This window comes from Narcine bancroftii, chromosome 7, assembly GCF_036971445.1.
Source record: "Narcine bancroftii isolate sNarBan1 chromosome 7, sNarBan1.hap1, whole genome shotgun sequence".
NCBI lineage: Eukaryota > Metazoa > Chordata > Chondrichthyes > Torpediniformes > Narcinidae > Narcine > Narcine bancroftii.
The window spans coordinates 209,686,231-209,701,895 of record NC_091475.1 but is presented as its reverse complement, the minus strand read 5'-3'; the positions used below and the strand labels follow the sequence as shown (position 1 = coordinate 209,701,895).

General features: G+C 45.6%; 2 protein-coding genes across 2 annotated transcripts in view; one reads left to right on the top strand and one right to left on the bottom strand.

Moving 5' to 3' along the window:
• Positions 1 to 3,137: 3,137 nt before the first annotated feature.
• Positions 3,138 to 15,665, bottom strand: part of mogat2 (monoacylglycerol O-acyltransferase 2) — a 44,444-nt gene continuing 31,916 nt past the window's right edge. Inside the window, exons 3-6 of the mRNA XM_069892151.1 lie at positions 13,907 to 14,111; positions 10,850 to 11,024; positions 7,770 to 7,969; positions 3,138 to 3,860 (exon numbers count right to left, since the gene is read on the bottom strand). Coding sequence (XP_069748252.1) covers positions 3,706 to 3,860; positions 7,770 to 7,969; positions 10,850 to 11,024; positions 13,907 to 14,111 — 735 coding nt within the window. The 3' untranslated portion in view covers positions 3,138 to 3,705. The remainder of the gene's footprint in view (positions 3,861 to 7,769; positions 7,970 to 10,849; positions 11,025 to 13,906; positions 14,112 to 15,665) is intronic.
• map6a (microtubule-associated protein 6a) overlaps positions 3,806 to 15,665 on the top strand; it is a 110,904-nt gene continuing 99,044 nt past the window's right edge. The window contains exon 1 of the mRNA XM_069892150.1: positions 3,806 to 3,960. The gene's annotated coding sequence lies outside the window, so the exon portion shown is untranslated. The remainder of the gene's footprint in view (positions 3,961 to 15,665) is intronic.

Here is a 15,665-nt window from a genome sequence, read left to right as displayed (position 1 = left end):
CAGTACTGGATTTGCTTCCCCAACAGGGTTTCATCTTTCCCATTCTCTGATAGCAGCTCTCTTTATCATTCCCCTTTCTTCCCCCATGAACAAGATCCCCATTATAGTCATTAGTTCAGCCCAGGTAAACAAGAAATAGTCCACTTGCTCCATTAACCCAATAGGGTCCTCAACGAGGCATTTCATCTCCCTCTTAAAATTTCTCACCTCCCCACTTGTTAGTATTGACATAGCCTATTTGTCCCTGTCCCGTGGGCACTTCCCTCAGCGTGTACAGTCTCTCAAGTGACTCTGTGTTTCCTTGGGACTTACCTACTCCTTTCTCTTTAAAGGGTAGATTTGTAACATCCACTTCCCTTTGCGAGACTGATCTTGCGGCACCAGAGGCCTACTACACCATCAAAAGCATCCCCCTGTCACTTCCTCCATTTCCCCTTCCCTCTGGTGATGTCGTCCCTGAGCTGACAACGGTCCTGCTACTTCATTTTGCCCTTCTTCCTGTTCATGTGGAATCGGTGGTGGTGGAGCGACTGGGGGAGCATGTACAGGGGTGGTAAAGCCTCAAGATGTTCCCAAATTGGGGTCGTCTCTTCTTTCTCTACCTTTAAAGGAACGAATGGGTTTCCTAGACTCCCTTTCCAACACAAAGCATAGTTAGAGTCTTCTTGTGAAAATGGTCTCTTTTGATTCACATAAATATTTAATGCCTGGCATAGTCAATATTCACTTGTCCTGTACTTTGGCCAGAAGACTAATGGTGGCCTAATACTTTCCTTTGTCCACATAAAACAACAATATTCAATCATTTTAGTCTTATCCTTGTTCTTCATACGCAAGTTAAAAGTTCAATTCCTTATCATCCTCCATAAGGAACTTTCAGGAGGTATCTCCCCGGAGACATTCCTTGATCTCCCATTCAGTCCCGTACAGGTACTTCCTTTATTTCCCATATTCCCGATCCCTTCTCGATCTATTGCCGATCCCTTCCGGATCTAGACCACTAAGGTAATACTTAAAAGTCCAGTTTTTTTTAACCTTGGTCTGTGCATGGAGTTACCTGGTCAGTGCTGTACCTGTACCTGCCTCACCACTTACCATACCAGTTCACCCAGACTCTGTCCAGCCCTTAGTCAGTTCATCCAAGAAGCCAAGTTCGCAAAGTACCAGGATCATTCAAACCTGGAATGGGAAGTGTCTTCTTGATGCCCTATGAGCTGCAACCCTTGGGAGATCCCTCTGCTCTACAACACTCCCAGATCCCTCTGATCTACAGCACTCACCCAGATCCCTCTGCTCTACAGCACTCCCCGAGATCCCTCTGCTCTACAACACTCCCCCAGATCCCTCTGATCGATAACCCCGAGTTCCCACCATTCGCTGTGTGGGTCCCACCACGTTAGGCCTCCCAATATTCAACACCTCACATTTCTCTGCATGAAATTCCATTGACCAATCCTCTGCTTATCCGCTCAACCAATTAAGATCCTGCTGCAACCGTCTTCTCTTTATCCAGTACCAAACACTTTAGTGTCATCAGCCGCGGATAGAGATGGCGGCGCTGCCAGGGTCGCTGTAGCAGCAGTGCTGCCGCTGATGCGGACCCTCAGGGTGTGAGGGAGTGGAGATGCAGTGCTCTCACAGGGTCCAGCCACCCAGTTGACTGCTGTCGACTGCGCTTGGGCCTTGAGGGAGCTGATCGTGGTTTTAGTGGAAATCACACAACTGTGGGGTCTGTGCCCAAGATGGCGGTGCCTATTAATCGGCAGTAGCTCTGAGGAGCTGCAGACTCCAATGAAGCGTAGGACTGGAGTAGGGAACCAGAAGATAGGAAGATCACCCCCCACCCCGAGGGAGATGTAGAGGAGACGACCAGTGAGGGGCCAGCGCACATGGCGGGGCTACTGGCGACTCGAGGCGAGGAGGCTGCAGGCTGCAGCCAGGAAACTCGCGCTGGGCTGCAGACTGCTGGAGACTGGCTTGAAATTGAAACTGGCTGGAGGGGTACCAGGTACCGGATCCGGGATAGGAGGCTCAGATCTGGAGATCGGATCACCAGTGGTTTGGACTGGACTCTATGTGGCCATAGGAGCGCTGGAGGAAAATTCACGGACACAGCGACTTGGTGGGGGGGGTGGGTGGGGGCTCTCTTTTGCTTCTCTTTCTCTGACTGTAAGCGGCGTTTCAGGCAATTCCTGCCAATTGTGAAACGGTTTGCCTTACTGCAGACAAAAATTAATGTCACTGTTTTCTTACTATGACAATAAATTGAATCTTGAATCTTGTGAATCATGAATTATGGGTTTTCATCTAAACCACTGAGTTGTCCCTCGATCAGCCTCTCCCCTAACTCCTTGATAAATAATGCATTCTCTGTTCGTACACATCAGCCAAGAACTTACTTGTTGATACGTTTCTTCTTCGCCTCGTGGTGTTGGAATAATTCGGTCAATAATGCTTGCAAAAAATATCAAGAATGTTGAAAATAACTCATCCATTAATTCCAAAATCGAGTGACCACAAAGTATTTTGCCATTTTTCAAAGAAACAGATTTGAACGGTCAGTGAGGATAGTCTTTGTTTAAACATAATTTTTCATGTGGCACATTCGCTCAGAGCCGTGCCACTGTGGGCTAGGGCAGTTCTAATTGTCTGCCCTTAATTGCCTGTGTGAAGGTGGAAGTTGTGCCACTTTCTTGATTTTTCTTGCTCTAGCTGCAACCACAAGACACAGGAGCAGGAGTAGTCTATTCAGCCCATCAAGTCTACCCCACCATTAAATCTCGAACTGATCCATTCTCCCATTCAGCCCCATTGCCCGGCCTTCTCCCTGTAAACTTGGCTAATCAATCTCTGGCTTAAATACACCCAATAACCTGGGCTCCACAGTCACCTGTGGCAACAAACACCACAGATTCATCACCCTCCGGCTGGGGAAATTCCTCCACATCTGTATTCTAAGTGGACACCCTTCAACCCCAAAGTTGTGCCCTCTTCTCCAATACTCCCCCACCGTGGGAAACAACCATTCTACATCTACTCTGACAAAACCTTTCAACATTCAAAAATGTTTCACTGAGATCTCACCCCCCCCCCCATTCTCCGTGAATATTTATTTATCCATCATTTTATAACCTGGACAATCATAATGAGTTTATTGTCATACACATTGTACAATGCACATAAGCACTGAAAATCTTACTTATTGCAGCTGAGCAAATACTTTCCAAAAATTGTTTGCCCTTTTGATTGATATTAATATCAACTGTCCAATGAGTTTAATCCAGAACTGATTTGGAGTGATGGTAACAGAGATACAGAGTGAGAGAGATAGAGAGAGAGAGAGGGTGAGAGAAAGAGAGCAAGAGAGACAGAGAGAGAGATAGCAAGTGGGGAAGGAAAGGGCAGAGGGGGAAGAGGAAAAGAGAAAGTGAGATCCTTAAAATGGGGAAAAGGGATAGAGGGTGTGAGAGTGAAAAAACTGGCGAAAGCAAGAGGGAGGGGCAGATAGGGAGTGAATGAGAGAGGGAGAGGGAGGGGGAAGAGAGCAGGAGAGGGTAAATGAGAAAGTTGGAATGGTTAAGAGAAAGACAGGGTAGAGGGTGAGAGTGGGAGAAAGCAGGAGGGAGGGGCAGGGAGTACGTGAGAGTTTGTGCAAGAACAAGGAAGCAAGAAAGAGTGAGCGACAGAAAGAGAAAAAAAGGGGGCTCAAGTGAAAGTTAAATGTCTGTCTTCTGGCACCTTGTATTTTGCTTTGTGTTCCTCAAAGAGGTGGGAGAGGCCCTCGATGTATTTCTGGTGCAGTTCGTTAATTTCCTCTAGGGTTGGATTGTCCCTTCTGTCCACCTCTATTGGTCTGCCAACTGGAAGGAAGAAAACATGCAGATGTCACTGAATCCTGCCTTCACTCCAGACCAAAGGCTTTACCAAATACATCACTGAAAGTCAGACCATTCATGCCAGGTACGTTACCGAATCTCTGGGGAAGCTACCAGTCCGTTGAATTTGATGAAGGGTGAAATGTCGGTTAAGTTTCTTTAGCTTTGCTATATAGATTACGCTGTCTGACCTGTTTTTACTTCAACCATGGTATTTTCAGACCTTGGTGTTTTATTTCCAATCAGTTGTATTTCTCCCTTTTACACTCAAGGGCTTGTCCAATCCCCTTTAGCATGCAGCTGTCGAACATATTTCCATGGTGTATTCTGATCAGATCCTATGTAAATAAAAATGTGCCCTCTGGTCACCTCCGTGGCCTTTACCTTCACCCCAGCCCACGGGTGAGCAGTTAGTCACTTGGAACATCTTTTATTGGGCCTGATCTTTTTTCTCTCTCTCGTTCGCTCTTTCTCTCCCTGCCCTACCTCATGTCTTTATCTCCACCTTTTTTCCTCATCTTTATTTCTGTCTTTATCTCCACTTCTTTCCCTCTCTCCCCTCCTCTTTTTCATCTCTGCATCTGCCTTTCAATTGTTCAACCCCTCTCTCTCTCACTCCCCTTCTCTCTATCAGTTTCTCCCACTCCCTCCCTCTCTCTCTATCCCTCACACATCTTACTCTTACCTTCTCTCTCCCCCCCCCCGTCTCCTCCTCCTTCCTCTATCAACCCCTCCCCTCCTCCTCCCATTGTCCCCCTCCCTCTCTCTCTCTCTGACACATACACACACAGACACACACCCACAAACACACCCATACAGACACACCCACAGACACAGATACAAATGCGGACATACCGTCACACACACACACACACACACACACACACACACACACACACACACACACACACACACACACACACACACACACACACACCTCTCATCAATCCATTCTCTCCAAGTTGTGCTGTAATTTTGATGGACTCACTGGACTGACCCAGCCAATCACATCAGCCTTTGGACATACCTGTCACAGATGTTTTATTGCAGGATCTTGGACCGCGGAGACAATCTATTTCCATGAATGATCCCATTTTACATCTTTAATGTAAATAAATGCCTGAAACCTGGTCCCCTGTTCCTGCCAGTAATGTCCCAGAGCATCCTAAGGTAATTCCCAGTGTACCTCAGGGAAACACCCCAGTCATCCTATTATAATGTCCCACTGTACCCTGGGGTGATGTCCCACTGTACCCTGGGGTTAAATCCCGATGTGTACAGAGAGAAAGGTCTTGGTGCAGGTGTGGCACAAGATTCCATTTTTCATTGGATTGCAAGGTCCAGTCCACCTCCATCTCCCACTCCACGACCTGCACCTCTTAATCCCCAGACAAACCCACTGAGAACTCCAGACTGGGGGAAAATGGTCTCAATTTTCAATGTAACGTCGTGGACCTTTCTAGAAAATGAAGAAAGAGCTAGGAGCAGGATTCTGCCATCTGGCCCGTCGAACCTGCTCCGCCATTCAGTAACACTCTGCCCGTGGGCTCATTTCCATCTACCTGCCTGCTCCCCATAACCCTTCATTTACATATTCTTCAAAAATCTATCTCCCTGTCTCAAATATATTCAACGAGGCAGTTTCTTCTACTTTTAGAGTGCAGAGAAATCTACAGGGTTCACTCTTCTCTGTTACAAACAGTTCCTCCTCATCTCGGTCTTAAAACAACTTCCCAGAATCTTATGTCTCTCAGTTCCCATCTCTCCTCGTTAATTTTATCGTATCTATTTCACAAGATCACAAGACAAAGGACAAGAACCAGGCCACTAGGCCCATTGAGTCTGCTCCATAAATCTACACTAATCTACTCTACACTAGTTACAATTTCCAGCCTTTGCCCCATATCCCTTGATGCCCTTACAAATGAGATACTTGTCTATTTCTTGTTTAAATACTCCCAGTGATCTGGCTTCCACTGCTGTATTGCAGCAGTGAGTTCCACAAATCCACGACCCTCTGGCTAAAGAAGTTCTTCCTAATCTCTGTTTTATATGGATAACCTCTAATTTCCAGGCTATGACCCCTTGTCCTCGATTCACCCACCAAGGGAAACATCTTACCCGCATCCACCCTATCTAAACCTTTCAAAATACGAAAAGCCTCTATGAGATCTCCTCTCATTCTCCTACACTCCAATGAATACAGCCCAAGAGCTGCCAAATGCTCCTCGTACATTAGCCCTTGCATTCCGGGAATCATCCTAGTAAATCTCCTCTGCACCCTCTCCAACAATATCACATCCTTTCTAAAATAGGGAGTCCAAAACTGCACATTCTCCAAATGAGGTCTCACCAGTGCTCCATAGAGCCTCATCAACACCCCTTAACACTTATACTCTATTCCTCTTGAAATGAAGGCCAACATAGCATTCGCTTACCTCACTACCAATTTCATCTGGTCATTAAATTTTAGGTTTCCCTGCATGAGAACACCCAGCTCCCTTTGCACATCTGAGATCTGAATTTTCACCCCATCCTAACAGTATTCTGCCTGTTTATTTCCACTGCCAAAATGTACAACTGTACATTTCTCTATGTTAAATCTCATCTGCCATAATTTTGCCCAGTCTCCTAATCTGTCTCTATCCTTCTACAACTTTACAGTTTCTACTACATTTCCTACTCCGCCACCTATCTTGGGGTCATCCGCAAATATGGCCACAAAACCACAATACAAATCATTAATATAAATTGCTAACAGCAGCGGCCCCAATATCGAACCCTGCAGAACACCACTAGCTACAGGCAGCCATCCAGAATGGGAACCCTTAATTTCAACCCTTTGCTTCCTGCCTATCAGCCACTTTTCTATCCATTTTTATAACTTCCCTGTAATTCCATGGGCCCTCATCTTATTTTGCAGCCTAATATGCGGCACCTTATCAAAAGCCTTTTGAAAATCTAAATAGATAACATCCACAGCCTCCCCTTTGTCTATCCTACTTGAGATTTCTTCAAAAAACTGTAATAGGTTGGTCAGGCAGGATCTATGCTTTAAAAAACCATGCTGACTTGGACCTATCCTGTCGTGCATCTCTAGGTATTTCATCACCTCATCCTTGAGGATCGACTCTAATATCTTCCCAACCACCAACATCAGACTAATCGGCCTAGAGTTTCCTTTTTTCTCCATCCCACCTTTCTTAAACAGCGGAACCACGTTTGCGATCTTCCAATCCTCTGGAATCTCTCCAGAGTCTATCGATTTCTGGAAGATCATCGCCAATGGATCTACAATCTCCAAAGACACCTCTTTCAAAACCCACAGATGCACCGGGAGATTTATCAATCTTTAATCTGTTTAGTTTGCCTACCACAATTTCTCTAGTAACCCTAACTGAATCTAACTCTGCTCCCTGAAGCCTCTGACTGTCCATGATATTACTAATGTCTTCCATGGTGAAGACAAGTGTAAAATATTGATTTAGTTCCTCTGCCATCTCTATATAACCCATTACAATTTCCCTAGCGTCGTTTTCTATCGGTCCTAAGGCAGTACAGTTAGCGTAACACTGGCACAGCACCAGTGACCGGGATTCAAATCGCATGCTCTCTGTAAGGAGATCGTATGTTCTCCCCATGTCTGAGTGAGTATCCTCCAGGTGCTCTGGTTTCGTCCCACCATTCAAAACATACAGAGTTGTAGGTTAATTAAGGTCAATTGGGTGGCATGGGCTTGTGGGCTGAAAGGCCTGACACAGTGCTGTAGGTCTAAATTTAAAACTACCCCTGCTCAACAATCTAAACTCCAACGAGTCTTCTCCTTGTTAGAAACCCTCTTCAGGATAAGACTTCATCTGGAAAATTGTTTCGGACAGGCTTTAGGCTACTTACCCACAGTGTGAATGGGCTTCCGGTAGGGGAGAAGTCCAAAGCTATACTGGAAGACACCTCGGGCGTGGAAAAGGGGTAGTGAAATCCCCATCCACATCTGCAGTCGGTCCTGGAGACGCCTGAGGAATGACCCCTTTGGGTTGTTCACTTGATTAAACACTTCATTCTCTCCAAATGAGAACACAGGGACAAGAGGAGCTCTGTTGTAAAGAGATTCCATTTACTGTAGCTGCCATCCCTCGCAGTCGCTCTCCCATACTTGTTAAAGGTTATCATTTCAAAGGTTATCGGCAAAGTTATGCAGGGGCCATGTAAAACTCAATACCGTGTAAAGGTTGACCCCCTTATTTCTGGCCTCAAAATCTGGTATTTTCCAAACGTTGCGTGTAAAAGTTGCCCTAGTTTCTCACTGGTCAGTCCTGGCCGCCCACCCAGCAGAGCTCCCAATGACTCCGATGACACAGATCTTACTGCAGTCAAAAGTAGTATCTATGTAATAGTTGACCCCATAAATTTAATGTTTTTTAAAAAATGGTCTACTAAATTCGACTTTTACAGCAGTTAATACAGTATATGGATTGAGTGGTAGGTACAACCACCGTGTTCAAAAGACCTCTAGAATGGTACAAGGATAGAAAAGGATTAAGCCAAATGCAGTTAACTGTGACTAGCTCCAATATGGGTCAGCATGGAAGAGATGGGCCAAAGTGCCTGTTTTCGTGATGTACAAGGCAATTTGATTTCCCCAGCAAGTCTGTGAACACTAACGAGAACACAAAACAAACTCCAGAGGTCAAAACAACCACCATGGGGGTCGGGGTGGGGGGGGGGGGTTGGGGTTGGGGGAAGGTACTGCATTAATATGTGGCTCGATCTCTGAAGCAATCACAAGATGGTCACCTTTCCATAATGACACTGAGCGAGGGTTGGACATAGAATATGGTGGCACCGTTAGTATAATGGGTAGCCCAATGCTGTTCCAACGCCAGCAACTCAGGTCGGAATCCAGCGACATTTGTAAGCAGTTTGTATATTCGCCCCGTATCTGTGTGGGTTCCCCCCCCCCCCCCCCCCCACTCCCGGGTGGTCTGGTTTCCTCCCGCCCTTCAATAATGTGCGGGGATCGGTAGGCTAATTGGACAGCATTAGTTTCATGGACCAGAAGGGCTGTATCATAAAAATTTAAAAAAATAGTTTCCAGGAGAAATTCCTTGCTCTTTGAAAATTCTCATTCCACGATTCATTCAGTTTATGGTCAGAGTTCCACTTAATGTGGCAACCAGGCACATCTTCAAAGGTCACTGATCATTCTCGATACTGGGGATTGTTCCTTGTTTGGGCAAAAGGGGATCGTTGGAACATTTAACGTATAATAGCCATAACATCTCAACCCCACTCTCCCATTCAATGTAATGGCTGAACTCATTGCAAACTCCTCTCCATAGCCCACCTATCACCAGTAACCTTTCACTCCTCAGCAAGAAAAATAAATAAATGGGCAATCTCTTCCCTAAATGGGGAGAAAATTGAAAATCCCCTGATGCCAAGGGACCTGGGAGTCCTCGTGCAGGACGGCCTGAAGGTAACCCTGCAGGTTGAGTCGGTGGTGAAGAAGGCAAATGCGATGCTGGCGTTCATTTCAAGAGAAATAGATTATGGAGATGGGTGGGGGGGTGGAGCGAGCTGCCAGCTGAAGTGGTGAATGTGAGCTCAATTTTAACATTTTAAGAGGAATTTGGGCAGGTATATGGATGGGAGAGTTTTGGAGGGGTATGGTCTGGGTGCAGGTCAGTGGGATTAGGCAGGAAAATGGTTCGGCACAGACCAGAAGGGCTGAAGGATCCCAGTTCTGTGCTGTAATGTTCTGTGATTCTGTAAGAGCAGGGATGTGATGTTGAGGCTTCATAAGGAAATGGTGAGACCTCACTTGGAGGATTGTGAGTAAGGTTTGGGCTCATCGTTTAAGAAAGGATGTGCTGACTTTGGAGAAGGTTCGGTGGAGGTTCAGAAGGATGAGTCTGGGAATGAAAGGGTTATCATGTGAGGACCGTTTGATGGCTCTTGGCCTGCACTTGTTGGAATTTAGGAGAATGGTGGGAGATGTGAGGGGAATCTAATTCAAAGATATGAAATGTTTAAAGAAGTAGATGAAGAAAAGTTGGTTCCCAAGGTGGGAGAGTCTAGGACAAGAGGGTTGAGGAATTGAAGGGCGCCCACTTCGATCAGAGATGCGGAGGAATCTCTTCAGCCAGAGGGTGGTGAATCTGTGGAATTTGTTCCACAGGCAGTTGTGGAGGTGAAATCATTGGGGACTTTAAGGCTGCCCCATTTACACCCACTTAACTGACAACCCAGTACATTTCAAACGGTGGGAGGAAACCGGAGTCCTCGGGGAAAGCCCACGCAAACATCTAGAGAATGTACAAACTCCTTACCGACAGTGCAAGATTCAAACCCCAGTCCCGATCGCTGGCTCTGTAAGAGCATTGCCCTCACCACTACACCACCGTTCTACATTGTGTGCTGCTCCAGTATTACAGCACCTGCAATTTCTAGACAGCCCAGGCAGAAGATAAGGTTCTCAACCTTTTTCTTTCCACTCACATTCCACTTTAAGTAATCCCTATGCTATCGGTGCTCTGTGATTAGTAAGGGATTGCTTAAGGTGGGATGTGAGTGGGAAGAAAAAGGTTGAAAATCACTGTGTGAATCATCCCTCATGGACTCGTTATGTGCACCGTTTCAGAACTCCAAAGGAAATCAGCCGTTGACCATTTTTCTCCAGCAAAATACTTCAAAAACAATTGGGTCTAGAGCAGTGGTTCTCAACCTTCCCTTCCCACCCACATCCCACCTTAAGCAATCCCTTACTAATCACAGAGCGCCATTGGCAGAGGGATTACTGAAAGTGGGATGTGAGTGGAAAATAAAGGTGGAGAACCCCTGTGTTAGACCATCCACCCATTCTGGGTAACCATGCACCATAAAGCCACCACCTCATGACTCATAGCCAGTTGACGATTGCCAATCACGGACAAACATTACGATGCCAAGCAGCAGCGGTGTTTTGGATTCCTTACCCACACTGCAAAGCAAGTTTGATAAAGCCCTTCCTATTCTTCAGCTGCAGTGTAAATGCCCCTGGCCTGGCATCTAAAGCCTCTGGCGCTCCTCCAATGGCTATGACCGCGACATTGCCACCCTCTTTCCTCCGCAATAAATATTTTGCACTCTCCTTATCAGATGGCACCAAACCTGCAACACAAGAAATAAGGTCTTGAGGTCCAGGTCCATATATCAGTCACGGTTTCCTCGCAAGTTGAGCGGTTAAGGTCATGTATGAGATGGTAGCCTTCATCAGTCAGGGGACTGAGTTCAAGAGCCATGAGGTAATGTTGCAGCTCTATAAAACTTTGGCTAGAGCCCTCTTGGGAGTACTGCATTCAGTTCCGGGTGCCTCTTTGCAGGAAGGATGTGGAAGCTATGGAGGGCGCAGAGGTGATTTACCAGGGATGTTGAACGTGTCTTATGAGACAAGTTTAACAGAGCTGGGGCTTTTCTCTTTGGAACGAAGAGGGATGAGAGGTGATTCAATAGAGGTCTACAAGATCATGAGGGGCTTAGATAGGGTGAACAGCCAGCACCTGTTCCCGGGGCAACAATAGCAAACACCAGAGGACATTTATACAAGGTGAGTGAAGGAAAGTTTAGGAGAGACATCTGGGGTAAGAGAGTCGTGGGTCCCTGGAATCCATTGCCCAGGGGTGGTGCTGGAGGTTGGTGCAATAGGGGGCAATCAAAGACTCTTTGACAAACACATGGATGCAAGAAAAATAGAGAGTTATTGGTGTGAGGAAGGGATGGTTTAGATCAGTGGTGCACAACCTATTTCTTTCCACTCACATCCACCTTTAAGTAGTCCCTATGCTATTGGTGCTCTGTGAATAGTCAGGGATTGCTTAAGGTGGGATGTGAATGGGAATTGTAACAATATTGATATTTGGGGAGAATTTATAAGATTTAGAGTAGGTCACATACATACACACCTTTTAAAACAGATCTCATTTGAAAGACTGAAGAATTCACATTGCAGGATCTCTGGAGAATGGAAGCACCTTTCACAAGTAGATGTTAATTGAACTGCCGTCATAAAATGCTTGACCATTGTCTTGCTGGAGTCATGCTGCCTATCAGTACCCTTTCTGCAAAGTGCTCATAGAAAGGTCACTCCTGGATTTTGTTTATCTAACAACAGATGGGAGCAGAAGGAAGAACTCCTATTTGCTGGAGAAGATGGAGATTTTGCAAGACATGAGTCATATGCTCTCTTTGGAGTGGCTGTTGGAAATGAGAGAGAGTTGAGTTAAGTCAGTCAGTGTGTGGGACACTGACAAGTAACTGAAAAGTGCAATCCAGGGAGAATGTTTGAAACTGATGAAAGCAAGTTCCAGAGCAGTAGATGGCTAGAAGTGCTATCTGTCTGATGTTTCTCTTGAAATAGAGGAAGGAATGGAACTCTGTGGTAGCTCAAAGAAAGAGGTTACCACCTTGAAGATCCTGATGGGGCAAGTTTCATCAGCGAGACCCTGAGGTGACTAGTGGTGGTACCTCAGTTGTGGAAATCCTGGAGCAACAAATATCTCTCACTGCAAACCCTACAAAAACCTTCCTGAGCGGTAAACATTTACCTTTCAAGCACCAAGCCTGGTGAACTTTATACATGTTAAATCCTGTGCACAGTATGGTGATTGCCTGCAACCAGAGAACTTGGAAGAAGAAGTGAGATTTAACTGTGAACCAAAGAACTTTTCTTGAATTTATACACACATTACATACACACGTGCTTAGAATTAGAAGGCGGATAATTTGGATTAGTTAAGTGTAGAGTTAAGTTAATGTTTGATTCTATTTTCATGTTTGAAGTTGATTAAAAATAACGTTTTGAAAGCCACTTGTCTTGGTGAATGTCTATTGCTGCTGGGTTTTGGGGTCCTTTGGGTCGTTATAGAAGAAAAAGTTTGAAAACCACTGTTTGAATAATCCCTCGTGGACTTGTTATGTGCAGTTTCAGAACCCCAAAGGAAATGGGCCAATGAGTATTTTTCTCAAGCCGAATATTTTGGTAACAATTGTGTCTAGAGCAGTGATCCTCAACCTTCCCTTCCCACCCATATCCCACCTTAAGCAACCCCTTAATAATCACAGAGCACCGATGGCATAGGAATTACTTGAAGTGGGATGTGAGTGGAAAGAAAAAGGTTGAGAGCCACTGGTTTAGATTGTGGTGGAGTAGGTTTACATAGTGGACAACATTGTGGACCAAAAGGGCCTTTACGCTGGCCAAGTTGTGTCTAAACCTTAGGCAAACAACAATTAGCCGGAGGGACTCAGGCATCCATGGAGAGATGAACAGTCAATGTTTTGGATCGGGACCATTTATCGAGAAATGTCAAGTGACCATCACTCCCCACGGATTCTGCCTGATCCCACCGAGCACCTCCCAGCTTCTGTTCATTTTTGTCAGACTGCAGCATCTTCATTTATCCCATCGACCTTCTCCATCTTTATCCTGCTTTTATCTTGATCCTAAATGGTGACAATTCCTGCAGTCCCTCTGCCCAACCTGACTCGTCAACCCGTTGAGTTCCTCCAGTGGATCGGATTAAAGTTTGTGTATGCATTTGTCTGGACCAGTGGTTCTCAACCTTTTTCTTTTCACTCACAGACCACGTTAAGTAATCCCTATGCCATTGGTGCTCTGTGATTAATAAGGGATTGCTTAAAGTGGGATGTCAGGGAAGGTGGAGAATCACTGCTCTAGACCCAATTGTTACTGAAATATTTTGCTGGAGAAAAATGATCATTGGCCCATTTCCTTTGGAGATCTGAAACCGTGCACAGAACGAGTCCATGAGGGACGATTCAAACAGTGGTTTTCAACCTTTTTCTTTCCACCCACATACCACCTGAAGCAATCCCTTACTGATCACAGAGCACCTGTGGTGTAGGGATTACTTAAGATAGTATATGAGTGGAAAGAAAAAGGTTGAGAACCACTGGTCTGGACTATGCGTTCCATTTGCACGTGTTTGCATTGAGAGTGCTGCGTGAACACAGGCTGCGTCTCGTTAACTCACCAGCACTCATGATGTAGTCCCGGAAGAAAGGAACCCTGAACCAAAGTGGCAGCATCAACATGTGGGGTCTTAGTCCAGGGTACAATGTCTGGAATCTCATCACCTCGATGCAGAAGTTGCCAAAAGCTCCGGCCACCAGCACCCCATGGGGGTGGAAACCAAAGATGTAATTCTTCTTTGGATCCAGGTCTGCCGTCTTGACCAGCTGCAAGGTGGATGGAACCAGAATATTCTTAATCTTCTGCATTTCAGGAAAACCAAGGCTTCTTCACACAGTGGTGTTACAAATGCAACATTTAAAAGAATCAGGAGAGAGAGATGTTTTGCAGGGGTGGCTAAAGTGTGGCTCGCACGATCTTCGATATAGAAATGTGCGACTCATGGAAATAGGTTGGGGGTGACAGGAATCATCCAAGCCGGTGCTCACAGTGATAGTGTTAATGGGTGTGGTTTGTGATCACGTGATTGTTGTGTCTCTCAAACATCTGAAGTTTATTGTATGTGGCTCTTACGTTACGCAGGATTGGCCACCCCTGATGTATAGGAATGGTTTGGAGCAGCCATTCTCAACCATTTTTTGGCTGTGGGCTCTGTTCGAAGTTTATGCATCCGCTCCCCTGAAAAGCAGATAGGATTAATTTCTTCTCTCCTACTGAGTATATACAAAAAATTAATGTTACAAGAGGTGAAAAAAAACAAGGTTTTTACGTAAGTTTATAGTCATCTGATTGTACAAGTACAACCCGATGAAACAGCATTCTCCGGTCCTCGGTACAAAACACGCAAACACACAACCAGACATAACACACATGTGGACAAAACAATATATCTTCAGGACAAGTATTATATCCATACAAATAAATACATTTTGCTTTGTACAAACGAAAGTCTTGGGCGGTCAGAGTGAGCTGTTCCTTTGGTCGCTCAGCATTCTCACTGAGGTTGTTCCTCGGCCTGGTGGGGCCGGCTCTGATCCTCCTGTATCTCTTCCCTGACGGGAGCAGCTGAAAGATGCTGTGTGTGGGGTGGAAGGGGTCCTCAATGATTTTGCGCACCTTCTTCAGACTATGATCCTGTTGGAGGAAGTGGTGGAAGACTCTAGTGATCCTCTCTGCCACTCTTATGGTCCTATGGATTGCCCTCCGATCCATTTCTCTGCAGAAACTGTACCCACACTGTGACACAGCCGGCCAGGATGCTCTCGATAGAGCTCCTGTAGAAATTTGTACAGTGGCTCCCATCAGTGCTCTGTAATTAGTGAGGGATTGCTTAAGGTGAGATGTGGGTTGAAAGAAAAAGTTTGAAAACCCCTGTTTTAATCATCCCTCATTGACTCGTTATGTGCTCGGTTTCAGAACGTCAAAGGAAATGGGCCAATAAACATTTTTCTCAAGCCAAATATTTCAGTGACAATTGGGTCTAGAGCAGTGGTTCTCAACCTTCCCTTCCCACCCACATCCCACCATAAGTAATCCCTATGCCATCAAAGCTCTGTGATTAGTAAGGGATTACTTAAGGTGGGATGGAAGGGCATGTTATCATTCCGTATTTCCCAATTAAATTATGGCAAGTTAAAAAGACTCTTCAATAGGCACATGGATGTGAAATAAATACTGGGTTGTGGATGTGAGGGTGGGAAGAGTTAGATTGTGGTGGAGTAGGTTTACATAGGTCAGAACAGCATTGTGGGCTGAAGGGCCTGCACTGTGCTGTAATGTTCTATGTCCTATGTAAGTTGTGGAAAGTGTTTTAGTTGGCT